The sequence below is a fragment of the Prunus avium genome, chromosome 8 (assembly GCF_965620075.1).
Source record: "Prunus avium chromosome 8, drPruAviu1.hap1.1, whole genome shotgun sequence".
NCBI classification, from domain to species: Eukaryota; Viridiplantae; Streptophyta; class Magnoliopsida; order Rosales; family Rosaceae; genus Prunus; species Prunus avium.
In genome coordinates this window covers 2433885-2448313 of record NC_142291.1, presented here as the reverse complement: position 1 = coordinate 2448313, position 14429 = coordinate 2433885, and the positions used below count along the sequence as shown (strand labels likewise).

At 37.2% G+C, this 14429-nt stretch overlaps 1 protein-coding gene across 1 annotated transcript; it reads left to right on the top strand.

Annotated features, from left to right (window-relative positions):
• The first annotated feature begins 8624 nt into the window (after window positions 1–8624).
• Window positions 8625–11921, top strand: LOC110747411 (disease resistance protein RPM1-like). Its single transcript, XM_088246092.1, has 2 exons — window positions 8625–11366; window positions 11546–11921. The coding sequence occupies exons 1-2, from the start codon at window positions 8665–8667 to the stop codon at window positions 11562–11564; spliced, it is 2721 nt and encodes a 906-aa protein (XP_088102218.1). The 5' UTR covers window positions 8625–8664; the 3' UTR covers window positions 11565–11921.
• The last annotated feature ends 2508 nt before the right edge of the window (window positions 11922–14429 follow it).

Genomic DNA, 14429 nt, shown 5'->3' with positions numbered 1-14429 from the left:
CAACGGCGCCAAAAACTTGTTGCGTAGATACAGCTGCACCAAAATGGATTCAGTTGCATCCTCAACTTGTGATACTCGCAAGTGCACGAGCCGTTCGGTAGTATAGCGTATGTAAGTGCGAGGTCGATCCCATGAGGATTGGTGATTGAATGATCCAATTCATTTTCCCTATACAAAACAGAAACAAAAACAAAGAACATGAAAGAAGGAAAAAAGAAAATAAGAAAGTAACTCAAGCAAATAAGTTCCCAAGTTCAATTTAGATTAATGGATTGATTCTAGCTAAAGTATGATTAAGCCATGGTGTGTGGTCATAACCTTGTGTTCCTAATTCCCTAATTTGATCATTTGTTGTCTAACCTAAAATTAAGCATTAGGAACCCATTAAGCATAGAAGAACATTTTAAACAACCAAGCATGTATCTAATCCCTGTTGTCGAATGTCCATACATACTCTTCCTATTCATAGTTCAATTCGAATTAAAGCATGGTGTATACTCTTAATTCAAACCAAGATAGCTAACATGCAAGCCTAAATGGTGATCAATCATTCAAACTAGCATATTAACTTATAAGCATAATGAATAAGAACAAAAACCATAATTGAAACTTGGAAACTAATTCAACTTGAAACTAAAGAAAAGAATTTACATAATGAAAAGTAAAGTGGAACTAAGAAAAACTTAAGGAAAATTTCAGCACAAAAGATTTCATTACAACAATTGAAAACTAGAAAGAGAAACTAAGAGAATTTGAGGGAGAGAAGGGAAGGGAGCTCTAGAGAAGTGTTTGAGAGCTCCCCCCCTTGGGGTGTGATTACAAGCTTAGAGAACTTCTCTATTTATAGGCCTAGGGGAAGTGAAAATCTGAATTCAATATGACTAATGCATACAACACTTGTGTTATAAAATCTGAATTGGTTGATGCACTTGTAATAAAAAATCAGAATTGGTTGATGCACTTGTATTAGAAAATCAGAATTGGTTGCTGCACTTCACCAATAAATCCCACCAGCAGCCCTAGCTCATCTTCATGTCACCATGACCAAGCTTCCAACCAGAAACAATAGCTCATCCTGAGGTCAGCATGACCAGCAACTTCAAGGGCTTACAAATTGGGCTTCTCTTAAGCAAATGACGATTTTAAGATGTCCATTGTGAAGTTCAGAATGTGTCTGATCCAACCACACAAGTATTGGCCCATTCCAAGCTCGGATGAAGAAGTTAAGGCCAAAACAAATTGCTAACTCGTTTTTGCTCGCTGACAAAATCCATCCTGAGCATGGTTCTGTGTTTGCTAGGTAACTGACTCCATATTTATCCAATGGGGCTGAATTTTGGATATGTTATAGTATACACCCATTGGAACAACTGTCATGAAGAATATTGCCTCATCCGAGCTATGTAGATTGCTGAAACAAAGCTTGCAATATGACCTACGAAACTGGACTGGCAGGGGGCTGTAGCCAAAATGAGTTTGTCTTTAAGCACTTCTTCCCTTTATCCAAATCAGGCTTTAACATGCATGGATTGCATCATTTCCTATCCAAAGCCATCATTGTTACCTAAAGCTGAAAGATAAACACAAAAAGGATTAAAAGCACAAGTTTAACTCAAAAACATAACCAAATCATAAGCTAGAAGGGTACAAAATGATATACAATTATGAACCGATCATATATCCACTTCCTTTCCCTCATCAGATCTAGCCATGGAAGGAGGAATGAAAGAAGAAGAAAAATAGCTGAAAGTGGGAGTCTCCCACTGAAGCTGCTGGGGGAAAGGGAGGCCTTGAGCTCCCAAAATCCCTAATTTCGTGCAAATAGATAGAGCCAATTTCACTGAGATAGGAAAGTCAAGGGAGGAGAGGAGAAAGGAAGGAAAAGCTTGGCCAAATTGGAAAGAAACCATTAGGGTTTCTTGGGAAAGGATAGTTTCCCGCAGCTATAAAATGGGGCCTCTCCTGCCCAACAAACACAACCCACAGCCTTTAGAGAGCAAGCTTTCTCTCTCACTTGCAAACCCAGTAATTTTCGTGCTATTCTCCCCCCATCTTCCTTTGCTTCCCCTGTTCTGACAGATTGACAAAAGCTTTGGCAGAGTGTTCGGTTCATTTTTACACATGATTTTTCATGTTATTCACCCATTATTTTGAGTTAGTTCTTGACATTTTATAGCTTTTTACTTCCTTTTTGTGTTTTCTTAGATTTCACCTTGGTTAGAATGAAAATGAGGTAAAAGGGCATTATTGGTTTTAAATTCTGTTTTTGTTCATTTTCGTAGGTCAACTTCTTGGCCTGGGATCAACATGCTCTGGTGCTCGGATGAGGTGAAGATCTTCATGAAACTTGTTCCAATGGATGTTAACTACAACATATCCAAATTTGAGCTCCATTGGACAAGTATTGCCTATCCAACCAATCCAGCATGTTACCACAGCTCTGGAAATCCGAAGTAGTCCAGCTTTTACCTCCAATGTGTCACTTGATTCTTCTTGTTACCATAACACTTGGTAACAAGAATTTACCTTAGTAAAAGAGATATTTTCTGAGGCAAAGAGCATTTTTCAAGGACAAAGCTTCATCATGGCAAGAGGACAATGGGTGAAGGCTTTGGAGGAAAGAATGACTTTTATATTCAAAGTGTGAGCTGGAAATTGATGGGCAATTGAAAGTTGAGTGCAATCTGAAGTTAGAGAGGTTTTGAACGGGGGGAATGAATTCAATTTCCATTATTCCACAATTTGCAGAGATTTTGGAGCTGGAGATGGAGTTTGGAGCTAGGAGAAAGCCAAGGTGCAGCCAAGCAAAGTGGAGAAGAAAGCTTCCACCATTGATGACCTTGAAGCTTTCACCATTTTCTCAAAATCTGTAAACTCTTTCTAATTTTATTTTGAGTTTGTATTTGGAATAAGTATGAGTAACTAAACTCCATAGCTAGGGCTTAGGTTGAAGCCCTAAACATGATTACCTTATTGTTTTGATGCTTGAGTGTATGAATTTCTAGATATTGTTGATGAATTCTAATTCACCAAATTAATCTATCCTTGATGTGTGTTTTTCCTTGGTTGGCCATCTTTGAAAGCATGCTTCTTGAGATTGTTGGGATTATGTGTATCTTCATGTTATCCTAAGCAATAAATGGATGAAGTAAGAATCATCCATGTGAATTGGTTTCTTGAATACCTAATGTAAACACCATGCTATTAGGATTCTTGTGATGTTCATATTCTCTTTGAACTTAATGGGTTTTTCTTGTAATTGAATCAAAGTACTAAGCACACCTAGATTCGATTATAGGGAAGGCACAAGTATTGTAGCACTCGTACTGCACTTTACGTACATTAGAGAGAATCAATGCGTCTTGAGCCACTCGTACTGGTCTTGATTGCGAACATCTTCAACAACACGTTTAGAGTTCATCACTTGAGTATTCATGAACTTGGGTAGAATTGTTTAGGGCGGATTCCGAAACCCTAGTGTTTGTTACTTGGTACTTTCACATTTTGATAATTCATCTCTACCATTCTCATTTAAATTCAAAGTCCATTTACTTTCATGCAATAGAAATAGGTCACTTGAACCAAACCAAACCCCCCCCCCCCAAAATTGTGTTGTGTGTGTGTTTGAAACATTGTGTGTTTTCTTATTTGATTTCTATTTATTTCCGTAACTGTTTTTGAAATTTGGTTCTCGTTGTGTTCTTCGTTTTTGTGTGCTGAATCCAACCGTATAAAGAACGTGAAATTTGGATAAAAGTTTGGAAAGTTATAGGCAAAACACTGGACAGAGGTCGAAACTGGAAAAACAGAGAAACGAATCTGCCCAAAAACGACCGATCGTTACTGTTCAGGCGACCGGTCTCACATGAATCTGTCCAAAAACGACCGATCGTCACTGTTCACGACCGGTCGCACTGTTCATTTTCACTGTTCACGGCACTGTTCACATGTGATAAATAAGTGATAAAAGGGTGATAGAAAGTGTTGTTTCTGTTTTTCTTTGGTTTCTTGTGTTGTTTCATTTCTTTTACATTTCTTTACTCATTTTTAGTTTCCAATTTGCATTTGTGCATTTGTGGTGTGTTAAATTAGTGTTCTTTACGTACTCAAATTAGAACTTATAGGAAGCCGACAAGTTCTTTGTGGGATCGACCCCGTACTTACATAATCTATATTTCATTAGATTCGTGCACTTGCGGGTATTTTTAATTGGTTGTTTGCACATTAATTTGTGTCCTTTTAGGAATGCAACACAGAGTCTCCTCCAAGCTGCCGGAAGCTGCGAAAATCACCCAAAATTCTTCACCAAGCTTCCTTAGAACCTCTCCTCTCTTCCATTAGAACCTCTGACCTTCATAGGAACCCACGTTCTCTCTCCTAAAGTGCTAAACCCATGATAATTTTGCTCTCATGCCACATGCCTCTCATGCCAAGCCCAAAAGTTTATCTGTAAATGTGAAGAAATTATCTGTAAGTTGTTGCTATTTTTGTTGGAGAAGATAACCAAAATACTTCCTAAGGCTTTGCTGCCCTTTCGAAGCATTTTGGGGCTTAATTTTCGAACTCAGACGAAGGGGACAACTTCATCAGCCCAGCCCACTTGCTGCCGGAAGAAAAAGACCCCTACACTTCCTTATGGTAAGGTTATTGTCTAACAAATCTAACCTACTGCTACATAGTATGACATACTTTTCTTCTATTCATGCTTCTCTTTAAATACGGCTTCGATTTATTTATCTTTTTTCGGATTTTAGCTTTGGAAGTGATTCAGTAGAGACTAAAATGTTAATTGATATGATCCCCAAAATATCAAGAATTAAGGATGCGTATATTTCTTCCTATTGTTCCTTGATTTCTTGTTTTAGTTTTCCTTTCGTTTAATCGTTATATATAAGGTGATGATGATGTAGCATTTTCTCTTTTTTCTTAAGATTGTAATATGTTGATAGGCTGTCATGTTAATTGGTTACTCATGGGTTAGCAAAAGTAAAAAAAAAAGGCTCTAGGAAACAATATTTGGAGTAACATACAAAAGATTGTGTAAAATAGAACCATTAATATTATATAGATATAATAAATAAATAAATTTAAAAATAAATATAACATACAAAATCCAAAAAAAGAAAAATAAAAAAAGAAAGGAAACACATGCACTAGCATTACAATTCAAACATGCATTTTACGGTCCGGCTTTCTTGTTTTACTTTCTTTCTTTTTTCCTTCAACATATTTCAGCCCCAATGAGTTTTACTCCTTTTGTGTGTGGTTGAGGCAATTATAGACAATATGCTTTCTGTCTTTGGCTACCTAAAAAGTCAAGAATGAGCCATGCCTTTCGGTATTACTTAAACTGATACTGTGTTCAGGATTTCAGATTCTCCATTCGATTGGCTATTCCTTATAATTATGTACATGTATGTTGTTCTTTAGAGAGAGAGGGAGGGAGAGAAAGGCAAAGTGTACAAACTAGAATAATTATCTGTCTAGCAATCCAAGCCTTGAGTGTTGGTCATTTGAGATGCTTATATCTTGCTCTCTGAGTCTTTTACTAAATCCGGTTCTTTCCTTTTTGTGTGACTTCAGAAACAGAGAAGATGATCTTCTTCTAAGAATTAAGTAGGATTTTCAAAACCAATTTTTTAATTTGATCCCTGGGCTACATAAAATATAAAAAATTAATACATGTGCTGCGATGTTTCTTGTATTTTTACTTGTATGTGTATGCATGTCTCTGTACTTCATCTTCATAGTTAGATAGCAGTCAAAATTTGATCAAATTGGTATAATGCTCATCTGATTTGGTTGACTTATGACAGGTCAGCTGCCACTTGTGGACATTGTTTTTACTCTTTGTAGATCGATTGAAATTCTAAGTGAGCAGTTGTTAGGGGAAATCTCAAGAGCCTTGAAGCCTCTAGTGGAAGGCATAAGGTAATTCATTATCCACGGTCACATTGTCACATTATGGATTTAGTTTTGAAGTGAGAATCTTACTTGGATTTCTCGCAGACCACCTATGTAATTCAGCACAACCTACTACTGCCTAGTTTTCTAGAAGCACAAGATCTTCAGATGAAATCAAATTCATCATATGAGTAGTCCTTTTAGGGTAAGTTTCAAAGTTACTTACTAGTATCCCTTGACATAATGTTGTAATTGGATATGCTATATATGTGATCACTCACTAGCTCACTAATTTTCACTATGCTCTCTTTTCTCTCATCTCCCTCTCCTTTTTCTTCCTTTTCTTCTTTCCTTCCTTTCTGCCAGGCTCTCTTTCATCTTTTTGTTGGTACAACATGCAACGGAAGGATGAAGCCTTTTTATAGGCAAAGTTGATAGCTTCCTATGGATGTGCAGTCCCACAAGTGAATGTGCAGGGAAGGAATTGGCAAACAAAGCATCTCCAAAGTCTTCATTGGTGGGCTCCACTCAAAGACTTACAACAGTAGTGTATGTAACCTTTTGTAAAAAAAAAATGATACTTTAGTGTGAAAATCTAATCTTCAAAGCTCATAATTAAGGGATTGTCAAAGAATAAGAAAGTGAGTTTTGTATTCCGTTTTCTTCAAGGCAATACACATTGGGTCTCTCGCTCTCTCCCTCTCATGCAGTGGCAGATCCAGAATTGTTACCCTAAGAGGTCTTAGTGTAAAAGTTCCGAAATTTTTTTTAAGGTGAAAATAACACTAAAATATAATTTTCTATTATCCAAACAGTCAACTTTTTTTTTTTTAAGAAACAAATTTTATTAAGACAAATGAACAAACCTATCTTATTATAAGTTATCCATCACAAAATTAATCATAAACCCTAAATTCCAACAAATCCAATAAATCATCCACACACAAATCATCAATATTCATCCATTCCAATAAATCATTATCCAATAAAAATATTAGGCATTATCATCAAACAAAAGAATGTAACACATTTAAGTATACCAAGAACAATAAATTTATAAAATCAGAGATGGAGAGGGAAGAGAATAAAATTTTCAGCCATGTTGAGGGTTTGGGGGGGGGGGGGGGGGAGAGAGAGAGAGATTTAATTTAGGGTAGAAAATAATATAATTTGGGGATTTTAGGAGTTCATTTTCAGTGTTTGAGTTGAATGGAGCAAAGACATGGTATTTTATTACATTTATTTTAGTATTTTTATGTTTTTCATAAATCTTTGTCTCATGAAAGCCCACTCTCCACTCCAGAGAGTGGACAAGACGACCCAATGAAATGGGAAATACGAAGGGTTGTTGGGCAGAGGTGTATGTTAAACGTTGGCCAATATTTTTCAGGATTTGGTAAAGTTTTATGATTGAAAGCAATGGGATGGAGGTATTGGGTGGGTTTGGACTTTGTGGGGAATTGCTGGGCCAGGCCATTTTAAAGAAAATTCCTGGGTCAAAACAATGTAGTTTTGTTTTGCCCAGGATGTTTTAAAAAAAAAACAGCAGTGCTTCTTCTTCCTCGCAGCTCCTTTCTTCCTCAGGAAAAACGTCGAGCACCTGGTCTGCAACTCCAGGGGGTCTCTCCCCCAGCTCCAAGGGACCTCTAAGCCTATTTCCATGGCTTCTAAGAGGTCGTGCGACCCCACTGACCCCACTGTGGCTCCTCCACTGCTCTCATGTTGGCCTCCTTCCTGGTAATTACTACCGCGTTCTTGGAGCATTGTCAAATGAGTTTGAACAACATGACATGAACGAAAACGTCAAAGACACGCCATAATGTATAAGACTTTTAACGACGACTTTTTATATGTTAGGTTAGGAAGTGGACCTATACATCACATTATATGGAGTACTCATCACTAATATTACATTAATTTAGAAATTGTGTGATTGACTAGTCAAGAGGAGAAATTATAGTGATACAGAGCTGGTAATGTTGCCACTCAAAAACTGCCACGTGTCCTGTCACTCAATTTCTCTTCATATGGCATTCATTCACATTGGTCATGCTTAACAACGTTTTCTAAGCAATAATTGATAATGTCTCTCTCTCTCTCTCGTGCATCTGAGCCCAACCCACCACACAATGGAACTTTATTGTTGTTCAACCTTCTCCTCAAACCATGTATTTTAATCTTCACTCAAACCAATCATTTAGTAGTAAATCTTTCACTAAATTTTGTGTTACTGAAATGCATTTTCGAATATGCATATGATTGTGTTAGATTGTGTGAAGGGGTTATAAAGTGTTTGGGTTAGTATTTAGGCCAAGAGTTTAGAGTTAGAAGAACTGAGAGGGTTTTAAAATAGAAACAAAAGTAATTTTATTAGAAGGGAGAGAAAAATTACAGGGCTTGGTTAGATAGGACTGTAGGTTATGTTGCCTTCTAGTGGTTTAGCTCTTGGCTTCACACTTTGTGCTTGATTACGCAGTAGGAGAGGTCAAGTCTATGTATAGAATTTTGTTGCCGTCTTGTCGCAGCAACTTGGATGTCTCCTCCATTCTTAGCCACGTGTTGTGGCTTGCACTACCAAATGCTTTCTTGTCAATATCGCAGCAACTTGGGATATTTCCTACCCCAAGCCGACATCCCTCATCAATATTTTACTTTTAATTTTCCTAGAATTGTGTACATTGATAAATGAGCACTTTTTAACAGAGTGATTGCTCCCCAGATATGTTCTTTTGATTAAGCATATACAAAAATAAGGCCATTATGGAGTTAGTTGCAGCAGACCTCTTCATTGGTAAATTTGTATCCATTCTCGAGAGCGAAGCAGCCTCCATAGCGGGTGTTCGTCATAAAGTTAATGACATTAAGCATGAGTTGATAATCATGAAATCCTTCTTAGAGGATGCTGATGGCGACAAGAAAGCACAGACAGAAGTAAAGAAAGCATGGGTCACAAGCGTTCGAGACTTGGCCAATGATGTTGAAAACATCATTGATGAATTCATGTATCACTTGTACGAGCAGCAACAGGGCGGTCGATTTGCAAGGTGGCTCCGCAAAACCATTCACTTTCCAAAGAACCTTTGGTATAAGCGTCAAATAGCCATAAAGATACAGAGAATCGCCGTGGACATTAAAGCAATTCCAGAGAGAACTCGGAGATATCGTGGTGGTGCAGCCGTAGAAGGAAAAAGTACTTCTGAGGATATTCGCAGATGGGTGCAGAACCAAGCGGAATCTTCTCTTTACCATAAGGAGAATGAAATCGTCGGGATTGAAGGCGATAAGAAAATGTTGATGGGATGGCTGATGAACAAAGAGCAACACCAAACTGTTGTCTCCGTGGTCGGGATGGGAGGATCAGGGAAGACAACTCTAGTTGCAAGGACTTTCACCAACGAGGTAGTCAAGAAACATTTCGAATGTTACGCCTGGATTACTGTTTCTCAATCTTACGTGATTGAAGACTTACTTAGAAGATTGATCAAAGAATTCCACAAAGCAAGGAGGGAAGAGGTCTCTGCAGACATGAATGCCATGTGCTATATCGAATTGGTTGAGATTTTGGTTAACTACTTGGAGACTAAAAGGTACCTTGTTGTATTGGATGACGTGTGGGATATCCTTCTTTGGGAAAGAATAAGGCTTTCATTTCCAGATAAACAACTTGGAAGTCGAGTCATGCTTACAACTCGAAGAGAGGACATAGGATCGTATTCTTTTGGAGTTGAAAGCCATGTTCACAAGATTCAACCGCTGGAAAGGAGAGATGCTTGGGAGCTCTTCAGCATGAAAGCATTCTCAAGTTATCATAACAAATCTTGTTCACCGGAACTTCTGCCATTAGCTTGGGAACTTGTGGAAAAGTGTGAAGGTCTGCCTCTTGCAATCGTAGCCTTAAGTGGTCTCATGTCTTCTAAGAAGTCACTTACTGATTGGAGCAATGTCTACAATAGCTTAAATTGGCATCTAACAAACAATTCTTTGTTAGAACCTATGAAGAGCATCTTGTTGCTTAGTTTCAAGGATTTGCCATATAGATTGAAGCAATGCTTTCTATATTGTTCCCTTTTCCCAGAAGATGAGGTGATCATAAATCGAAGGCTCAATAGATTGTGGATCGCTGAAGGATTTGTTGAACATGTCAAAGGGGTAACACTAGAAGAAGTTGCAAACAGCTACGTTATGGAACTCATTTTTCGTAACATGCTACAGGAAAGGTATCGAGAAGACCAACCAGCATGTAAGATGCATGATCTTATGCGGGAGATTGCTTTGCCTATAGCAGAAAAAGAAAAGTTTTGTGTCGTTCTTGATGGGAGTGAAACAATGGAAGAAACCGGGGCCCTCCGTTTGTCAATTCAAACAACTATTGGAGAAATTGGACCACGCACAGGTATGTCACGGCTTCGTTCTTTTCTTGTCTTTGCCACTGGCATATGCTCATTCTCTTTCTCAAAGAAATTGCCTTTTGACTCTACATTGTTGAGGGTTCTAGATTTGGAGGGCGTCCCAATTGATCGTCTGCCAGATGAACTAGCGTACTTGTTTAATTTAAAATATTTGAATTTGAGAAACACTCGAATTAAGGAGCTTCCAGAATCCATAAGCCAGCTCCACAACCTTCAGACCTTGGACCTCTTGTGCACAGATATAGAGGCACTTCCAATAGGGATTTCCAAGTTGCTAAACCTGCGCCATCTCTTTATGGGCCATTCCAAAATTGGTTCAAAGTACGTTGGGGTAAAATTACCATCAAGTATTAGTAAGATGAAGAAATTGCAGTCTTTATTATTTATTGAATCAGAAGGAAATATTATTAGACTTATTGGAAATATGACCCAGCTTACGATCCTTGGCATTACAAATGTCAAGGTAAGTGACGAGAAGGACCTATGTGCCTCAATTCAAGAGATGAAGGTCCTTTCCCACTTGTATTTATCGGTAGCAGATGGAGAGGAATTTCTTCGAGTTGATGCATTGTCTTCACCGTCATCCTACCTTGATGGACTTGTCTTGAAAGGCAAACTGGAAAAAGTACCACATTGGTTTTGTTCACTCCAATGTCTCACATATTTGCATCTGTGTGGGTCTAAACTTGAAGAAGATTTACTACCTCATATTGAAGCATTGCCCTCTCTACTTTCGCTTCACCTTAGAGATTCCTATGTTGGAAAAGAGTTGTGTTTCAGTAGAGGCTTTGTGAAGCTTAGGTATTTGAATTTGAGGGATCTCTCATTATTAAATAAGATGACTATAGAGAAAGGGGTGATGCCAAATCTGGAGTTCTTCGGCATTTATAGGTTCTTGGGATTAGAGACATTGCCACAGGGTATTGAGCACCTTACTAAACTAAAAGGATACACATTTGAATGTGTTTCAAAGAAATTTGCAGAGTCCATACGAGAAGGAGGTGTGAATCATGCAAGGATGCTACTCGTCGACGAGAGATGTAACAGATATACGTAAGTATCTTCTATCGTTGCACTGACTTTCCTAAACTTCAATTATTTGGATTGCCCTTGGCTGGCTGTAAAGTCATTTAAATCATCCCAAGTTAAGAGTCCTGAGCCACATATATGAATTATACATTGAAGTTCTGTTTGTTAATTACAATACTTTTGTCTTTTTAAATATTTTTCAGAAACAAGTCCAGGACTTGAAGATTCTACCCGGTTTGGGGTTGGAATAACTTGTTAACCACCTGCGTAGCCCACGACTGATTTGAATCGGCTTCTTGTTTGCCTTGAACAAAAAAATCAAATAATACCCAAGTTGATGATCATAACTTGCAGTTGATATATATGTTTTGTGTGTTTTAATTTGCGTGTAATAATATTCGAGTTTGCATCTGTCTTCAGCAATTGGCAGCTGCTCTATATCTCGATGATTAGTTTCTAAGATTTGAGCCATGGGATCTTTAATGTTCTGTGTGTTTGTACTCTCTTTTGTGTTAATTGTGTTTGTAATTTCAGATTGACTACTAATAATATAGAAGAGTGGCTTAGTTTACAGCACTCCACGTGGTTAAAAAAGTCCAAGAACATTTTAAATAGAGTGCTGCTATTTCCACCCCTCTATTCTATTTCCCCACCTATTTTATCTTCAAAATATTTAAAGACAAATTTACCCCTTTATAAAATGACTTCTAAGCACAAATGTAAAACTCCTCAGTTGCTCTTATGACTCTCTCTTCAGAACTCACCGATCAACCCTTCCAATTCTTTGAGAAGTTAAAATTATTATGGGCATCCTGGAAATGACAAAACCCAACACAAAATCAAAACTATAACAACAAAAGAAACAAAACCCAAGTAATTATATCGAGATGATGAAGACAGAATTTGAACCTCATAGGAACTCTATGTGGTACTAAGTCACTCATGTATGATGTATCTTACAATGCAATGTATAAAGTGTAAAATATTGTAGTAAATCATTATAAATAAATGATTATGGTGTGTTTCATCTTCTTTCATTAATTACTACATATTTTTTACACTCGTATCTCGCTATATAATCAACTTAAATTAGTTAAACTCGTAATGCAATGCATTTCCTTCTAATTTTTTGTGATAAACTACTAGATAATTGACTAAATAAACATCCTCCAAAGTTTCAACATGACAATGCTCATATTCATGTTGTGGATAACAGCATGACAACTTTGAAAGTGTGTTTTGAAAACTTAATCTACAAATTGGAGTCCCAAAATGTGTATAGGAAATTATAAAAATGTCCATGCCATGAAAATATGAGATTTTGGCCTGAAGTTCAAAATTTGACAATATTGAGAACCTGAAGTTCCAACAGTTAAATGGACAACCCTTGAGGTATTATTGCAAATTGTGGAACACCACATTTTTCTTTGGCATAAGAAAATGATGAATTTAATAAAGATCGATTCTGTTACAATCGACACCTCAAGGAAGAAATATATTTTGTGAATTCCGGTTGTTAAGAATACACCGTGAAATGGATAATATTAGGATAAACCTCAAATGATGAATTGAGGCTCCCCACATATTTTGTTATTTTATATGATATGGGCCGGAAGCCTATGGATCCAAATATATGAGAGATCCCGAGCCTGAAGTTTTGGGTATATAGTAGTTAATGCTCTTCATTACTATATTGCAATATTATCATGGCTTTTACTCAATTTATATTTCATGCCCATTTGAAAAGGGCAAATAAATTCTTAGGTCGTGTTTTAGCCCGGGCCAGAAGTTTCGGACTCACATGCATGAAATATGTAATTTGAGAGATTTGATGTGGTTATTTGAACCTATAAGGCACAAGGTTCCAAATCGTCATTTTGAAAAGACGTGAAAACCACAGGTGCAAGTTTAAGAAATTGCGCAATTATTATAAGAGAAAAGGAGCATACAACAAATAGATTCTTTTCACCTGCAAGGAAGGAGCAGGATCTGTAAAATATATAAAATTCCATTATGTTCTAGAAGACATTTTAAGAAGGTTTTGAGGAAAGTCTTTAAAAAGCTGAATTTTCAAAAAAAATGAAAGGAAGTTGAGTTGAAACACAGTTACTCCAATCAAGTCTTGCAAAGGCAATATCTATAGACGGAAATATGGCAACGTTTCCAGGATCCCAATATCTTCTCAGATCCCTATATTCTCTTTTCCTTTCCCAGCTTCCAAAACTTCACACGGCCTCCATTAATGTCTGTCAGCACTTTCAACGTTTTCAAGGATTATTTTCGTCAAAGCTAATCTTGCTTTGCATATTTCATGGAGCTACTTTTTCAAAAGCACCCAGAGAACCTCTCAAATTTCTGCAGTTAATTTGAAATTCATCGAATCTACCTATTCCTCTAATTTGTGTATAAATATGTTACTAACGAATTTTTTTTTGCAGAAGACATCTAGTTTTCTCCAACTTCTCCATATCTAGTGATGCAATATCCACTTGTTTTTTCTATCAGTGAGCGCTCGATGTGCTTGAGAAGCGAAATTATCTCTGATCATCCATTCAGGAAGAGAGACTATCCCTGATCACATTTCGGCAATGTCGGGGAGCTGTAAGGACGACCACATGCTCTAATCTCCTGAAGTTCTTCTATGCTAGGAGAAATGAGAGTTTGTTGTTTGTTACATCACCAGTTTCCTTCCCTGATTGCTTACCTACCTTGCAATCAATATCACAATTCTTTGTATCTTTTCTTTCTTTTTATAACTCTCTATTCATAAGGGGTTTTATTTCTTTAGAATGAACATTTGAAGAAAGAATCCATGTAGTGATCCTAACACCGAGGGTTATTTTTTTTTGACAGAGACAAGAATTGTGAGTTTTGGTGTTGCAAGATATAACTAGATCAACAGGAGTAACATTAATTATGTTTGTTGAGCCGACACAAGCTTGAATGATATTTGAGCAAAGTTTCTCCCACCTAAGGATGTAAGCAATACTTGTGTTATTTCATGCTTGTACTCTTATTTTGATATTTTGTACTACATCCTTAAAGGTAACCAAATGGTGAGATAAGGCCGTTCCAGAAGAACGTCAT